The sequence below is a fragment of the Phoenix dactylifera genome, chromosome 9 (genome assembly GCF_009389715.1).
Source record: "Phoenix dactylifera cultivar Barhee BC4 chromosome 9, palm_55x_up_171113_PBpolish2nd_filt_p, whole genome shotgun sequence".
NCBI lineage: Eukaryota > Viridiplantae > Streptophyta > Magnoliopsida > Arecales > Arecaceae > Phoenix > Phoenix dactylifera.
In genome coordinates this window covers 21423007-21439354 of record NC_052400.1, presented here as the reverse complement: position 1 = coordinate 21439354, position 16348 = coordinate 21423007, and the positions used below count along the sequence as shown (strand labels likewise).

Here is a 16348-nt window from a genome sequence, read left to right as displayed (position 1 = left end):
GAGCTGAGAGCGGTATATTTTGGATTGAGCTACATACAACGTGCCTTGCAGAAAAGGGAGGTCCTTCTGGAGGGAGACTCTGCTACGATCATTGGCTGAATTCTGCAAGGGTTGAAGAGAGTCGGCGATTACCACCCGCTGTTGAGAGTTTTCGGATGGGATACTGCTTCAGGCAAAGCATGTATTCAAAGAGACCAATGAGACCGCAGATTGGGTAGCTTCTTTTCTTACCAACCACTCAGAAAACTACCTTTGGGTGGGAGAGGCAGAATTTCCCAGTATTCTCCGCAATGTATTGCTTTTTTGAATTTTTTTGTTGTTGTTGTATCCGTACATGATATGTATTTTCTTTTTAGCAAAAAAAAAAAAAAAAACGGCGTGCTTGACGCGCGCCACCGTCCCCAGCCCGACGTCCGTCCCGGTGAGCTCTGGCGCACCATCAGCCACCTTTTCCATGGCCCTTGCTCACTGTGGCCGCGCCCTCGACTAGCTCGACCTCCACTGCGATCCCGTTGAGGACACCGCTGGCACCATCGAGATGCTCCGCTTCAACCACCTGCTCGACGTCGCCGCCATCGCCATCCCCTGCGCTGCCATCCTCTACGGCCTCTACGTCCTCGCTAACGGGCTCCAGGACGAGTCAGGGAACGTGACCCGCTTCCTCCTCCCGTCTAAGACCACCACCAGATGATCGGAGGGAGAAGAAGACGACGTCGTAGAGGCGGATGGAAAGGGCAGCGGCGGGAAGACGGATGAATAGGACCGGAAGCGGATGAATTGGGCTTCAGACTTCAGTCTGGAAGGAGGCGGAAGAAAAAGTATTAAAGTATTTTTTTGTAAATTATTAAAAAAAAAAGAGGCCGGGCTGAGTTCTGACCTGCCAGCTTTAGATCTGACTTGGTTCAGCCAACTTAGAATATAAATTATTAAAATATTTTTTTCTGAGGAAATAGTAAAAATAAGATAAGTTGGTAATCTATTTTTAACCGGCTGCAAATCTAGTAAGTGCAAAATTTCCTAAATATCCTTCAATCATTCAAGCTCTGATAGAAGGACAAGAGTTTTTTTTCCTTTTTTTTTTTTGCTAGTCTTGTAAATGATTGATGGGTTGAGAATGGATGCTGTTGGGGTAATATGCCCAAAGGATGTGAGCATATCACGAGACATGTGATTAGGGGTGCCCAACTTCGGAATTCTCGACCTCGGATGCGCCCGACCTCCGATCTCCCGATCTGGCGCCCGACTAGATGCCCGACCTCAGAGCTCGCCACCTCGCGAGTCCGACCTCGCCACTCGCCTACCGCGGTCACATCCTTCTATAGCCCGATCAAAGACCATACCCTGCTCAGAGACCATACCCTACCACTGCCCCTAGCATTTAATGCGCGTGGCCTTTGTAGATCTCCGGCTTACGCCACAATTAATGCGTATCTCCGGCTTACTCAACAATTAATGTGCGTGACACCTGTTATTTACGGATCTCCAGTCCTCCATGGCAAATTAGCTCGGCTGCATCCAGACGGCCGTGACAACTCCTTGATTCCGACTTCATCCCCTACGACAAGGCATTAATTCACATGATCGTACACCAATTCATGCGACGTACTCAGTCATACGGCAACCTCGCCCCATCACATCACAGGTAACCCAGCGCCCCTCTATAAAAGGAGAACCCCTCCACTTTAGAGGGGGCTGGAAGGCAAGAACTCTGGACACACGTTATTTCTCCTCATATACGCTTGCCCCCCTCTGACTTAGGCATCGGAGGGCCGGCGCCGGTAACCCCGGCCACCGGCTTTTTGCAGGTTCTCCAAAGGACGTCGTCCGTCGACGGATCGCCGCCCACTAGTGTTCACCGGTGCTCCTCCTTCTCGGCTGACCGATCGCCCCCGGGTCCAATTTCCAGCGACAGATGCTAATGTTTAAGATGGTCGATCAAATCTATAGGCAAGTTTGGAGTGCTCATATTAAAATGAAGACACTTTCATCAAGAAAAGATTAGTGGAGGTACAAGGCCCAAACACCTGTTTTTTCTTAGAAAGAGGCACATTGCAAAGGAAAGGATCCATAATATACTTGAGATATGCTGGCATCCAAGTATGGGGAATGGCTTGAAGGAATATATATATATAAAGAATAATGTAAACTAATGTAACCAAAGTGAGGAGACGGTCGGTTATATGAACTAGTAAGCAAGAGATTGCAGTCGTGCTAATAAAAAGAGGAGAGAGAATTTTGAGGAAGTGTGCATCGCATGTCTATCGAAAGAGGACCAACATTGTGGACTAGTTGCTTTTTATGCGACAGAGCATATGGGAGAAGTATCAGTTTGTTCTTTTGGTTGCTTTTCATGATATTTTAATTTTTAATTTTATTTAATATATATATATATATAAAAGGAGGAGAAGAAGTAGAAGAAAAAAAAAAAAAAAAGGAAAGAAAGAAAAGAAGAACAAGAAGGCCGGAGGCCGCAGAGCGAGTAGGGAAAGGGTGAAATCACAACACGAGAGCGACCAAGTGGCCGTATAAGGGATGGTGGGGTGATGGCGGTGGATGGCATAGGAGAATGGCGGCGGCTGCGGTGATCACATCAGTGGCGTTTCCGTTAATAATCCCTAAATCCATGACCATTAAATCTTTCCCGTCAGTTCACGCGTGTGCCTAGTCTTAACGGTCATAATAAAGTTCGTAGCTTTAGCGCCACGAGTCCACGACATGAGACCGCACCTGCCGAATCTCATGCCACTCTCCGAAGATTCCACGCTCCCCCTCCTCTCTCTTTTAAAATCCACTCGCTTTCCCTTCTTCGCCCTCTCTCTCGCGTCTTCGCCTCCCCTTCTGTCCCACGCGAAGTTACGCCCCCCCCCCTACCCTAAAAAATCCAAAAAGATTCAGAAAAATCCCTCATAAAATCCCAAAAAAATCGATAAAAGCTAGCCCTTTTGAAGGCTTCGCCTCCTCATCGATCGAAGGCTTCGATTGTGTTTCTTATATTTGTCCGGTGGCAATGGCGAACCCGGCTCCCTCTCCCCTCGCCGCCCCCGCGCAGCCTTCCCCGGGGCAGATGTCGCCGGCGCCGGCGCACGGCGGGGCGTTCGGAAACGCATCTCTCTACGTCGGTGATCTCGACCTGTCCGTCACGGAGGGACAGCTTTTCGATCTTTTTAGCCAGATCGGGCCGGTCGCATCCGTTAGGGTTTGCAGGGACCAAATCCGCAGGGTCTCCCTCGGTTATGCTTACGTCAATTTCCACAACCCCCAGGACGGTAAGACTTATGGAAGTTTTGATCTTTAGCTGTACTCTTTTAGGGTTTCAGTGCTGCTATTATCGTTCTTGATCGTATATTGGATTCTCGATTCTTGCTTCCCGTCTGCATGTTTGCATGTCTGAGTCGAGGGATTATTTTTACGATCGATCATGTTTGCATGTTTGAGTGCAGGGATCAGTTTTCCCATTCATTCTTAATCAATAGGAAAAAGAAATTATTTTCTCATCTGATTATCTACGTCTTTTGTTACACAATGGAGTTCTTGTGTTTCTGGGATCTTGGAATATTAAATTTAGCTCGTAATCAATATCACGTGGATTTTTCTTGGTATGGATTTGAAGCCCTTTCTTTCTTTCTTTAATTTTCTTCTTTTTCTGTTTGGATTTTTAATCATGATTTTCTAAGCAAGCTTCAAAAAGTTGGCTGCAGATTATTGACTCTAACTGTGTCTGTGATATAACAATGAAAGTTGAGAATCTTTGATATCCAAAGTGCCACATGCACATTTGAAAAGCTGTGAGCTATATTTGTATTGAATTTAGAGTTTGAAACTCTGCATCAGCCTGTCTAAGCCTGCATTGGTTGGCACTGCACCACCTCGAATATTTGGGGCCTTTATGTTTGCAGTGATACTTGTGGAGCTGGAGAGGGGATAAGACTTTATGTGTGTCATACTGTATTTGGTTGATTTTGATTTCTCTACAATGTCCGAGAATTAGAACAATTCTGTGATTCAGTCACATATATTTTAGGTTTTAGGACTTTTTTGGATGATGGCATAGAAGGCTTATTCTCTCATTATCGTGTCAGGTGATGAAATTGTAAGATTTTGCCAATGACAGAATTATCAGAGTCCAAGATGAATTTTTGCTCCCAGAAAATGAAGGAGCTGAGATATATCTTCATGGATAATCTCTATAGAAATTGGAGCTACCTAGGTTAACTTTTGGCCAGAAAGAGGTAAAAATGTCGCTGGTGGAAGATTCATTTAGAAATCGGGTAAGTTTTAACTTACCCGATTTAGGTTTCGCGAATATCTTGGCAAGTCTGAGTTGAGAGGTACTTTGAGGAAATATAACAAGAAAACTGTCTTGGCTTTGTGTGGTGGACTATTTTAAATTAAATAAGGCTTTGATACTAGAGCAGCAAGGATGGTTGAGATCCCATACGAGAACACTTAGAGCAGCGAGAATTCCTTTGATTGCTGGGCCATAGTTAGTCTGATGCATGTTAAAGACCAATTGGGAATTTTTGTGTCCATGTTTGGGCTTCAGAGGAAGATTTGGGCTGGGAACAGGGCTTACGCACCTTCTGACAGTTGAAGTTGTGGAAAGCAGTTAAGTCATTTGAAGTTGATCTAGTGTTAATTTAGGAAAGCTTCTGGAGATGGTTTGAGGGCCCACTAGACACCCGAGACAGTTTTGTCTTAATTTAGAAAAGCTTTTGGAGATGGTTTGAGGGGATTCTAGACACCCAAAATTTTTCCCTTTAATATATTTATCTCTTTTTGTGGAATTATAGTAAGGACTTTACTACTATAACAGGCCTTTCTTCTTTTTTTTTCTCTCAAATTCGAAGTTGTACTTCACATTAGGAACCATTGGAGGTCTTCAGCAGTGTGTTTAAAGGAGATGCCAAGGTGGCTGCTTTATTGACTTGGGATGTAGTTCCTGCAAAGGAAATCAAAAGAAAAGCCAAGATTGCCGTTCTCATCTTTCTCAATATTTCTTTATTCTCCAGTTTTTTTTCTCTTTACTGTTTTATTTATTTATTTTGTCTGCATCTGTGTCTCTTTGCTCAAGTTTTGCTGAATATAGGTTACCAAGATATGATTGAGAGTAACTCAATAAGCAGGGAGATAGGGGTGTGAGTGGGGTATAACACAACTTCCTAATAGCACATTGGCATTATAATTCTAAACAATCAGGATGTTATTTATATATGCAAGGTCATTGACTGACACAAAGACCCCACTTTATAATTAATTTAAGCCTTAATTGGTAAGCCTGATTCTGTCCGTATGTGATAAATTTAATGTTTTAGATTTTAGAACTCCCTATGACCATTACCTCTAGGTCAGTCCTATGTGGCTCTGCCAATTTTGTAGCCAAGAGTCCACGGCAACATTGGCAGGAGGGGCTTGCCATAAGATCCAAAAGACTTTGTTGACAGAATGGAGGCATCACCTTATTTGCTAAATAGCTTAAGCTCATTGTATTAGGAAGCAACCATCCATTTTTCTGGAAAGACGGAAGAAGACCCAGTCTGGTATAGGGAAATGCGTTAGTTATTTAGGCTAAAACTCTAAATAAATTAGAATACAGTCCCTTTTCTCATTATTTCAATAATACTTAGCAAATTAGTGTCTTTACGTCATCCTTTCATTTTTTTTTTCATTGTGGACTGGTGAGTATTAGTAGTTATGGCCTGTTCTTGCTAAGGTTTAAACATTTATAAATCAATTAGAGTGGCATTTTGAAAACTCAACTTAAATATATTTAGGTTTATACCTGCAAGTCACGCAATTAATTACAAATCTTGCTTTTAATCTAACTACTAGAGCAGACTCCTTTATGAACTAAAACATATTAAAAAGGAATTGGCCACTTGTTTACATCAATAAGATTTAGGTATCATGTACTTTGGACTTATGTATTTTATCCATCTTTTACTTGGTCAAAAGCATTTTTCTGCTTGTTTCTTCATACTATACCTTTCCACTGCCTCAAACAGGTTAAGTGGATGACAATGCAGCATTGAACTGGTTATGTTTGAGGTTCACACTTTTGTGAGATTTTTTACATGTAGTCTTCGAACAGATATTTATCTTTATTGTTTGTTTTCTTCCTTTTTTTATTTAAAGCTTATTTATCATTCAGATTAAATATAGTTAATAATGTCTTTTTACTATTAAAGGCAGCTATTGGATTTTGTAACTGATCCAAGGAGGCTTAGTAAACCAAAAGAAAAAAATCTAAATTTATTTGTTTGCCCAAAATTTTGTTATCCAGTTTCTTGGTAGCATACACTTCTGTCTATGGAGATTTTCTGTAAGCACCTACACTTGCTCTTGGTACCTTATTATTTGTGTTATCTTGCAGCTAGCCATGCCTTAGAGGTCTTTAATTTCACCCCCATAAATGGAAAGTCTATCAGAATTATGTTTTCCCACCGAGATCCTAGTGTTCGAAGGAGCGGATATGCTAATGTATTTATCAAGAATCTTGACCACACAATCGATAACAAGTCATTGCATGATATATTTGTTTCGTTTGGTGCTATCCTTTCTTGTAAGGTGGCCACTGATTTTAATGGTCAGTCGAAAGGTTATGGTTTTGTACAGTTTGAACATGAAGATGCAGCTCGGAAAGCTATTGGTCAACTTAATGGAATGTTGATCAATGAAAAACAAGTGTATGTTGGTTTCTTTATCCGTCGTCAAGAGAGGGAACCTGCAAATGGATCTCCAAAGTTCTTTAATGTATATGTAAAGAATTTGCCTGAAAAATACACTGATGATGATTTGAAAAGTGAATTTGAAGCATCTGGTGAGATCACCAGCGCAGTAGTTGTGAAAGATGAAAATGGAAATTCCAGGGGATTTGGCTTTGTAAATTTTAAAGACTCAAAAGCTGCTGCTTCTGCAGTTGAGAAATTTAATGGAAAAGCTTTAAATGATAAAGTTTTATATGTTGGAAAAGCTCAAAAAAAATCTGAAAGAGAGGCCGAGTTAAAGGTCAAATACGAACAGGAGAGAAATGGGAGAATGGACAAAATTCGAGGACTTAATTTGTATTTGAAGAATCTTGATGACACTATTGATGATGAACGCCTTAAAGAGCTGTTCCGTCCGTTTGGCACTATAATTTCCTGCAAGGTATGATTGTGCAGATTTATGCACTGATTTATTATGAACACTTTGTCTATACGTCATGAAGGTTTGTTCTGTATGTTTTCTTCTTTCCAGGTCATGGTGGATTCACAAGGGCAGAGCAAGGGTTCTGGTTTCGTGCAATTTTCATCTCCAAAGGAGGCTAACAGTGCTGTAAGTGGATAGTCATTTACAAGTCTTTTGATGTCGTCATGAGATTATTGAGATGCAAGCAGTCTTTTTCCCACTAAGCTACATTTGACTTTGAATACTGTTCAGATAAATGAAATGAATGGCAAGATGACTGGAAAGAAGCCTTTATATGTTGCTGTGGCTCAACGTAAAGAGGATAGAAGAGCAAGGTTGCAGGTATATGTTGCTTTGTTCGTAATTTACTTGTGCATCGATACAGAGCTTATTGCTAACTTATAAACAACATGACCATATCATTTTTTTTTTTTTTGTTCTTTGATGCTGTTTAACTTTCACCATTCTTGTCTTTTCTATATTTCTAATATATGCTCTTCTTTAGTAATTGTATCTTGTTAATACTTGTCATTGGGGTGCCTTGAATGTCTTTTATCATCTTTTAGAATTTATCTTCTTAATATCTTTTTTTTGTGTCTTTGTTTCTTTTAAAAGCTACAATAACATTCATGAATTTGCTAACCATGTATTGGGACTTTGGTCTGGAGAGAACTTAGCACCTTCAAATATATGCAATCATGGCTCTGCAGAGTGAATTTCCTATTTAAAACTGAAACCAGTTGTCATTAATGTAACATAAAGTCAAAAAAATAAATGAATGTGCATCTCTATGGGAATATTTTTTGTTGATGCAGCTCCTTTCCACAGCTGAACAATTGTTAACTATACCTGTGTAGTTTTCGTGCATTTATGACTATTAGTGCCTCTCTACCTCTCCTTTAACCTTGCAACCTGAAAATTCAAAGCCTCCTTTGAGGGGCTTTCCCCCCTGTTTTTGGTGGCTAAGCTGCACTTGCTAAACAGTCAAAACATTTGATTGGACTTGTCTGCCATTTGTATTGCATGCAAGCTTTCCTATAACGTGCCTGCTTCTCATTATGTCCTTATTGTTCTCAAGTCAGTTTTACCATCATCATTTTGCTACCTCTCGCTATTTTAGTGGTCAATATTGTCATTGATGCACCATAGCCTGTCTTTTATTTCTCTAGAAAGTTTTACAGTACCTACTAAATCTTATTGGCATTTGATGGTAGCTTAAAATTTGAGAGTGATACTTCAGTATCCACTTCTGTTTTAACGTTCAACTCTAATTGGTACCACATTATCTTCCATCTTCTGTGCAACTGATTTAACTAAAAAATGTTTTGCCTTTGAAATCTTTTATCTTTTGATTTTTGTTGTTTTCTTCATTATATACATATTCTTGCTATCTACATACTATGTTTCAGTTAGACTACGTTTAGAACTTTGCCACCTACAACTTCCAAACCCACTTTGAAATCAGCCTTCTTCATTCAGAACAGTGGATTGGGATATTCCTGGACCCACTGCGCTGATAATCCGCAACCCACTATCACATAAATTGGTACCCTGCACTGATAAGCCTAAGCTGAATTATGTGTGTGAGAGGTAGAGATATAGAGAGGAGAGAGGCAGAGAGAAAGGTAAGATAGAGAGATGGAGAGAGAGAGGGGCGGGGTGCCTTTGTAGTAGGAGGCTGTAACATCAGGAGCATGAAGTGCTGAGATTACCACTTTTGCTTCCCCTCTTCTTTCCTATCTTTACCTGGCCACACCTTTTTAAGATCCCTATTTGCCCAATATGATGTACCTGCCATCCAGGCTCTTTTCCTCTTCCTGTTGTTTTTCTTCTCTCCTTTTTTCTTTCTCGTTTATCTCTGCTTCTTTTTCTCTCTTTTACCATTTTTGGCAAATCATCTTGATCCGATCGGGGATCAAGTCAGGGGATCCTCCTGGATCACATCTTTGCATTTTCCTTTCTCCTCCTCCTCATTTTCTTTTTTTGGAGCATTCCATACTTCTTTTCCTTTCTATTCGTCATTCCCTCTTTACCCCGTCTTATTTTTTCAGTCCCTATTGTTTTCTGCAATAAGAGACTGTTTGCTTCCCTGCGACTGGAGATGCACTGCAGGTCAAGTTTCATGCAGCTAGAATTGCATAGCATTGAATTACATGTGGTTAAATATATTTTGTTTTCTGTATTAGCTGTAAGTTCAAAGTAGTTGTTTGGTTGTATGTGGTTGTAGGTCATGCAGTCACCCTATAAATGGGATGGTGAACTTGTGCCCTCTCTTGAATCATATGCAAACTATTGTTCTAAAATTTTATATCAAATTACTTTTTAAAATTATTAAGAAGCTTCGTAATACCTTTCTTGGACAGAGGATCTGACCCTGTAAATGAACAAAATGGGGAAGAATGACTTAAAAAATTGTTACAGAATAAAAGGCTTATTAATTCTCGTAAAGGTTATAAATTTTGACAGTATTTTCTTAGAATGTTGTATAATGATGTTTATTATGGAGTGAGAAATCAAATTATGGTAGTTGAGATTCTGACATCAGTGAGTTGATTCATACTCATGCCTTCATATAGATGGATTAGATGCTCACCATTTCAGAAATCTGTTCATGATGGTTTTCCTGCACCTGAATTTTCTAATTAAATTTAATTCTCAGATAGTCCTACCAAGAATTAATCTTATAAAATTCGAAAAATAACTCCAGCAATGATCTGAATTAGATAGAAAGGGAATGAAATTGACTATAACAGTGAAAAAGATTCAGTCCTCCATATCAAAAAACATTAGAACTTAATCGATTAAATGCTCCATATCCAAGCATAAAAATAGATATTGACACGAAAAAAAGAAATGCAACCAATGAAAACAGAAGCATCAGAGATCCAACACAGAATTGACAAGTTACATACAAAAGTAAAATAAATATACTTATATCTACGAAGATCAAACTCATCAAAGCATAGCATGACATATTTGACTCGAAATTGGTGTGGGAGGGGAAGGGATTAATGGTAGAACCGTAGAAGAATTGTGGATTCGGTTCAGGACTTTTCATTCGGATCCCTCCCGTTTTCAGAGTTCAGTGGAAGAGGTGGAAGGAACCAGTTAGGGATGGATCAAGGTTAGAGATCCTACAATCTGAAAGCTTTTCATCATGGATTGAGACAGATGGTGGAACCCTAGAAGAATTGTGGATTCGGTTCGAGACTTTTCATTCGGATCCCTCCCTTTGCCAGAGATGGTGGAAGAGGTGGATGGAACCAGTTAGGATAGTCCTACCAAGAATTAATCTTATAAAATTCGAAAAATAACTCCAGCAATGATCTGAATTGGATAGAAAGGGAATGAAATTGACTATAACAGTGAAAAAGATTCAGTCCTCCATATCAAAAAACATTAGAACTTAATTGATTAAATGCTCCATATCCAAGCATAAAAATAGATATTGACACGAAAAAAAGAAATGCAACCAACGAAAACAGAAGCATCTGAGATCCAACACAGAATTGACAAGTTACATACAAAAGTAAAATAAATATACTTATATCTACAAAGATCAAACTCATTAAAGCATAGCATGACAGATTTGACTCGAAATTGGTGTGGGAGGGGAAGGGATTAATGGTAGAACCGTAGAAGAATTGTGGATTCGGTTCAGGACTTTTCATTCGGATCCCTTTCGTTTTCAGAGTTCAGTGGAAGAGGTGGAAGGAACCAGTTAGGGATGGATCAAGGTTAGAGATCCTACCATCTGAAAGCTTTTCATCATGGATTGAGACAGATGGTGGAACCCTAGAAGAATTGTGGATTCGGTTCGAGACTTTTCATTCGGATCCCTCCCTTTGCCAGAGGTGGTGGAAGAGGTGGATGGAACCAGTTAGGGATGGATCAAGGTTAGAGATCCTACCATCTGAAAGCTTTTCATCATGGATTTGAGTGGAAGATGATGGTCTGTCTGGAGATCAAAACCTTAAATAGAGAAGAGAGAAGACTGGGACGACTGAAAAAATAGATCAAGATCATTAGACCTAGAGAGAAGAAGAAGGAAGAGAGGATGCTGGAGATGGCCAACTAAGGCTCTGTTTTTCCTCTCTCTCTCTCTCTCTCTCTCTCATGAACAAGGGGGCAGGGAAGTGGCATGAAGTGAGATTTTTTTTCGTTTGACAGTGGAAGTGTTTGAGCTGCAGTATCTCAGGTCGGAGTTACATGCGTCTCTCTAGTTGCTTCTGCTCTGGAAGCTGCAGCTGTCCAAATAGATGGGTTCCACCACAAACTGCAGCTGGACCTGCATGTGGTCCAGCTGCAGGCTTCCAGACAGACCCTTAGATCTGGAAACTGATTATCAGGTCTAAACTGTGTCAGACCACTCTGAGGATGCATTACCACTTTCCTGAGTAAAACATGTCTTCTTCATAAGAAATGTCTTCTATTTCACTATGCTGTGTACTTCATTCCTTGATTTATTTTGCTTAGATACTTACCTCTAAAGTGAAGAGGAAGCTTCTGTTACCATCTTAAGCCACAGATGTTGACTTCATAGCAATCCTTGAAATGCTTTTTGCTCCATTGTCATCGTCCAGCCATTTCCTTGATGTATTTAATAATCATTTATTGCTATTCTCATTTGCTCCCCAGTTTCAGAGTTTATTTACTGAAGAATTTCAAATGCTTTTTATTTTTTTTTCTTAATGTTAAGATAATTTTACATGTATTTTTTAATCTTACATGTGCTGTAATAATACAACTTTTAGTTCTGATGCCATGCTTTTACCTGTATTTTTTTGCCAGTTTGATTTATTCTATTTTCTTTTGCAGGCTCATTTCGCACAGCTTAGTGCTCAAGGGACTATGACACCTGCAATGCCCTCTATGCCTGCCTACCACCCTGGTCCACCTAGGCTTGCCCCTCAGCAACTTTACTTTGGACAGGGTGCTCCCGGTCTCATTCCACCCCAACCTACAGGGTATGGTTTCCAACAGCACCTTGTTGCAGGAATCCGCCCTGGTGTTGCCCCTAACTTCATGATGCCTTACACCCTTCAGAGGCAAGGACAACCTGGACAGAGGGTGGGTGCTAGGCGGGGAGGAATGTCACAGCAGATGCAGCAGCACCAGCAGGTACAACAGTCTTTTAGACAACCATTTTGACCCTCCCTGACGTGAATTCTCTTTGCTCATGCTTTTATTTGAAGTCTCTGATGTCAGTGTACTTTGTTGAAAACCCTCATACTTAATTTGCAAGAAAAAAAATCGCTCTTTAGTGGGCTCTATCAAATGTTGAGACCTTTCTGGGATAACCTTTGTAGTTCTTGTCAATTAAATAAATTTTTTATCTGTTAACTCAGTAACTTTGTTCAATTCTTTGGAACTGCTTGATCATTCCAAGCCGCACATGGATGTGAGGCCTTGTGGTGGCAAAAGGTCAAAGTGTGCTTCCCCCACCCAAAAGTTGCAGAGTTCTGTATCCAGATTTGGATTCTACAACCATTTGAGATGCAAGTCTAAATGCTGAACCAATTTCTGTGGTCACACTTTTTCTCCGAGGCTGCATACATGTCATCCTTTTTAAACATATGACCTTGCCTGAACAATATTAAATTTATTATCTTATTGACATTATAGACTTGGTGGAGGTCTTAGGAGTTAGGATGGTAAAAAGATCTTAGATTGAACAAATTTGAAGTGTGGTTAGGACAACAATAACAAAAAACATACTTTTTCGTCAATTGCCATGAATGCCTGTTGTGGTTTCCTCTAATCTTTTCCTATATTATGCAACTAGAAATTCTGTTGGGAACTGCTACTATCATCACTGGAACTCTGGTCATGATTGCTGCTAAGATCATGGACCATGATGATGGGTCTATGTGACTCTCTTGTTCCATCAGTGGCTGAGGGGTAAGAGCGTCACATGAAGAAGCCCTTGTTGGTGCATACTTTTGGAGGAAGTGGATTTTAAGAAGGAAAATAGTTCAAGCAGTCATGCATGGTCTAGTTTCGCATCCATTTATGATAATGTTTATTTTTAGTAAGGCACAGCGAAGGACATTTTTATCAGAGTAAAACACTCATTTCTCATGATTCAATCCTGACTTTCTTGTGGATATGCTCTCCAATTTCCAACTTCCACTCATTATGTTCCTTGATCCAATGCCTTAAATCCAAATGGGATATGTATGTTCAATTTCTGATCGACCTTTATTTGACTACCTTCAGCCAAGCTTCTGGACAATTAGGATAACCCCCTTAGGCTGAAAAACATAATGGAAGAAACGATTTAGCCCTCCTTGAGATATGTTCCTACTTTGTTTCTTTTGACTCGATGACTTGCTGTAAATTGATGGGCCCATAATAACTAAGTGCATAGGTGTGCCTGTGTGTATCCATTTGTGCGCCTGCATGATTTTATTTGTTTTCAAACTTCTTGTTGATCTTCACTTTTTGGTTGGGTAATATCTCTAATATGGTTATCAGCACAAAGCTTGGCTCTCAGGATTAGCAGTTACCTGGCAGGCAGAAACTCAAACAGTATTTAATTTAATTAAATCACTGTGAGATGTTTTTGTCTTCCATTTATGGTTGCTAACACCATTGCTTCTCTCACTCTGAAAATGTTTTGTTCTTTCAGTTTTATTTTAGATGTTGTGCCTTCTGAACTTGTTTATTATTAGACAAAATGAAATTATTCATTTAGTATGACTACTGCTAGTTGGCTTGATTTTTTCAATACTACATCTTTTGCATTCAGCTATGACTAACTGATGTTTCTCATCTACTCTTGATAATCCATGAATGCAGTTGATTCAGCGTAGTGCTAATCAAGGCTTTAGATATATGCAAAATGCTCATAATGGGGTTGATCCAACAATGATACCTCAGGGTCTGATGGGTCCAATGATGCCTTTGCCACTTGATGCAAGTGGTATGCATGTTGCTCCAATGGATGCGGTCCGATCTTCACCAATTCCAATCACATCTCTTGCCTCAGCTCTAGCTTCTGCAACTCCTGAAAATCAACGACTGGTAAGAATGCTTCAGCTTGCTAAGTTATAGGCTGACATAATGGATATGAAATTTACTAATCCTTTTGCTAATGCGCATGTGTTGGAATGCAATTGTATGTTAGTACAGTTCCGTGTCAGTGCCAACCAACTTTTCTTTCGTCAAACAATGTTGCATGATTAATCACTGGCTCCAAGCTATTAAAATTCTGTTTGGGATACCAGAATAGTCTATCCATGAATAATGTTATGCTAATGGAATTTTGCAGTTGAAAAGAAGCAGGAATAGAGGAAATTGGAGAGATAGGGTTTTTTTTGGATTCCCAAATCCCAATTTTTCAGGGATAAGTCAAATCACTGCTCAAATGTATCCTGATGGAACAGGGATTCTAGGGATCAAGCGGATTTGACAAACTCTCGAACTTCTCTTCTCCATTTCCTTTCTTAATAGGCAATCTCTTCTGAGGACGAGATATCACCCAGACAAATTGTTCTGTATCCAAACATGCCCTCACTATTTTTAATCGCTATGGACAACAAAGTACAAAAATTCAACCTGTTGCATATAATTTCAAATGATGACAGTAACTGGATCCAGGGATGGATGCCATTTCAAATAGATCTTGAAATTTTATCTGTGCATTCATACACCTAAAGGAAAATCTACAGGTGTTTGAGGTGTTTGATTATGCTTCATGGACAAAATGTTGCTGCACCTTATTGGTATAATATTTTGGGTACAAGTCTGGTTGCACCTTCTAGGTTTTAGATAAGGATCATACGATAACTGTTCCTGATCGTTAGTTCATTGGAGCTTATAATCTTCAATTCAGGGTGGATTTCATTGGAAAGTGATATGAACTGAACTCAGCCTGCAGTAGTTAAAGAGACCTGAAACTTTAGTCCTTTATGTTCTTGTTATAGTTTGTATGCTGTACTCATTGGCTTATTTATTCATTTGGGTTTCAGATCCTGGGTGAGCAGTTATACCCACTTGTTGAATGTATTGAACGGGATCAGGCTGGAAAAGTGACTGGAATGCTCCTAGAGATGGATCAAAATGAGGTCCTCCATCTTATAGAATCTCCAGATGCACTCCAGGAGAAAGTTGCAGAAGCTATGGAAGTCCTACAATTAGCACATGCTCCAGGTTCAGATGCTGCAGATCAGCTTGGTTCATTGTCCCTGAATGACTGAAGTTATCCATCTTCTTTGATGGTTGGCTATCTTTAATTAGGGATTGCTCCATGGCTTATAATTATATTGAATTTTTTTATTCCATTTAGTGTTTGGCATTTGCAATGTCAAAATTTTTGGGGATTCAACATGAGACAAGCAAGGGATGATATATCTTAAGGGTTTTTATACTATTATTTTTCATGTTTGTTTATTTGTTGGATTAAGTATTGTGGACAGAAGTCTAGGTTTGAGGGTTTTGCTATGTGTGGATTCTAATATGAGATATCTTTTTCATTCTCTTGTAGAGATGATTGTGTGTTTGTTACCTCCCATAATGGAGAATGGAAATATGTGCATCGTTATATAAGCTTGTAGTTGTCCAAGTTCCAATTAGCTCCAATTTTCATTCTCTTGGCGTCCCTTTCTTAGAATGGTTTATGAAAGGTGGTGCTATATTATTAATCTTGATAAAAAAAATCACATGCTCAGATTGCAACCTGAAATGTGGAAGATGAGAGTTCTGCAAGGAGCGGTTGGTTTAAGTCCTTTCGAGCTCTGAGAATTCTTGATTGAGTTGATCGAGGATTAACAGGGAAGACGGTGTTTTTTCTAGTGACTCTGGATTGATATGTTGGTTGCTTGGATGTGAATTTTGATTGCTCTTTAGCTGATGCCCTGAACTTATTTAGTGGTTTTAGTGAATGACCAAAGGCCAGTTCCGATGGTTCATCTAAAGTTTGCAGTAAACAGCTGTATTGAATGTGACCATCGTGGTAATGGTTGGAGTGACATTAGAGGTAGAATCTATGCTTCACAGTGATATTGTTCGGAGTAACACTAGAGGTAGAATCTATGCTTCACAGTTGGTAACTTAAACGTGGTTGATACCAATCACCCGGGTTTGAGTGGGTTAAGCCACTGGTGGATGGTACAAGTGACCTGGGATTGAGTCTACTTTGGATGGGAGGGTGGGACCCCCTCTTCTCAGATGATTAAAA

At 39.8% G+C, this 16348-nt stretch overlaps 1 protein-coding gene across 1 annotated transcript; it reads left to right on the top strand.

Moving 5' to 3' along the window:
• Nucleotides 1-2810: 2810 nt before the first annotated feature.
• Nucleotides 2811-15717, top strand: LOC103705523 (polyadenylate-binding protein 2-like). Its single transcript, XM_017842121.3, has 7 exons — nt 2811-3266; nt 6371-7146; nt 7237-7314; nt 7420-7509; nt 11986-12288; nt 13969-14193; nt 15141-15717. The coding sequence occupies exons 1-7, from the start codon at nt 3008-3010 to the stop codon at nt 15366-15368; spliced, it is 1959 nt and encodes a 652-aa protein (XP_017697610.2). The 5' UTR covers nt 2811-3007; the 3' UTR covers nt 15369-15717.
• The last annotated feature ends 631 nt before the right edge of the window (nt 15718-16348 follow it).

Bases quoted from the DNA above. Each gene is read 5' to 3' on its own strand.
- LOC103705523 (XM_017842121.3), top strand. From the start codon at position 3,008: ATGGCGAACCCGGCTCCCTCTCCCCTCGCCGCCCCCGCGCAGCCTTCC. The intron at 7,147-7,236 runs GTATGATTGTGC...TCTTCTTTCCAG, and splicing joins GCACTATAATTTCCTGCAAG to GTCATGGTGGATTCACAAGG. The intron at 12,289-13,968 runs GTACAACAGTCT...CCATGAATGCAG, and splicing joins AGATGCAGCAGCACCAGCAG to TTGATTCAGCGTAGTGCTAA.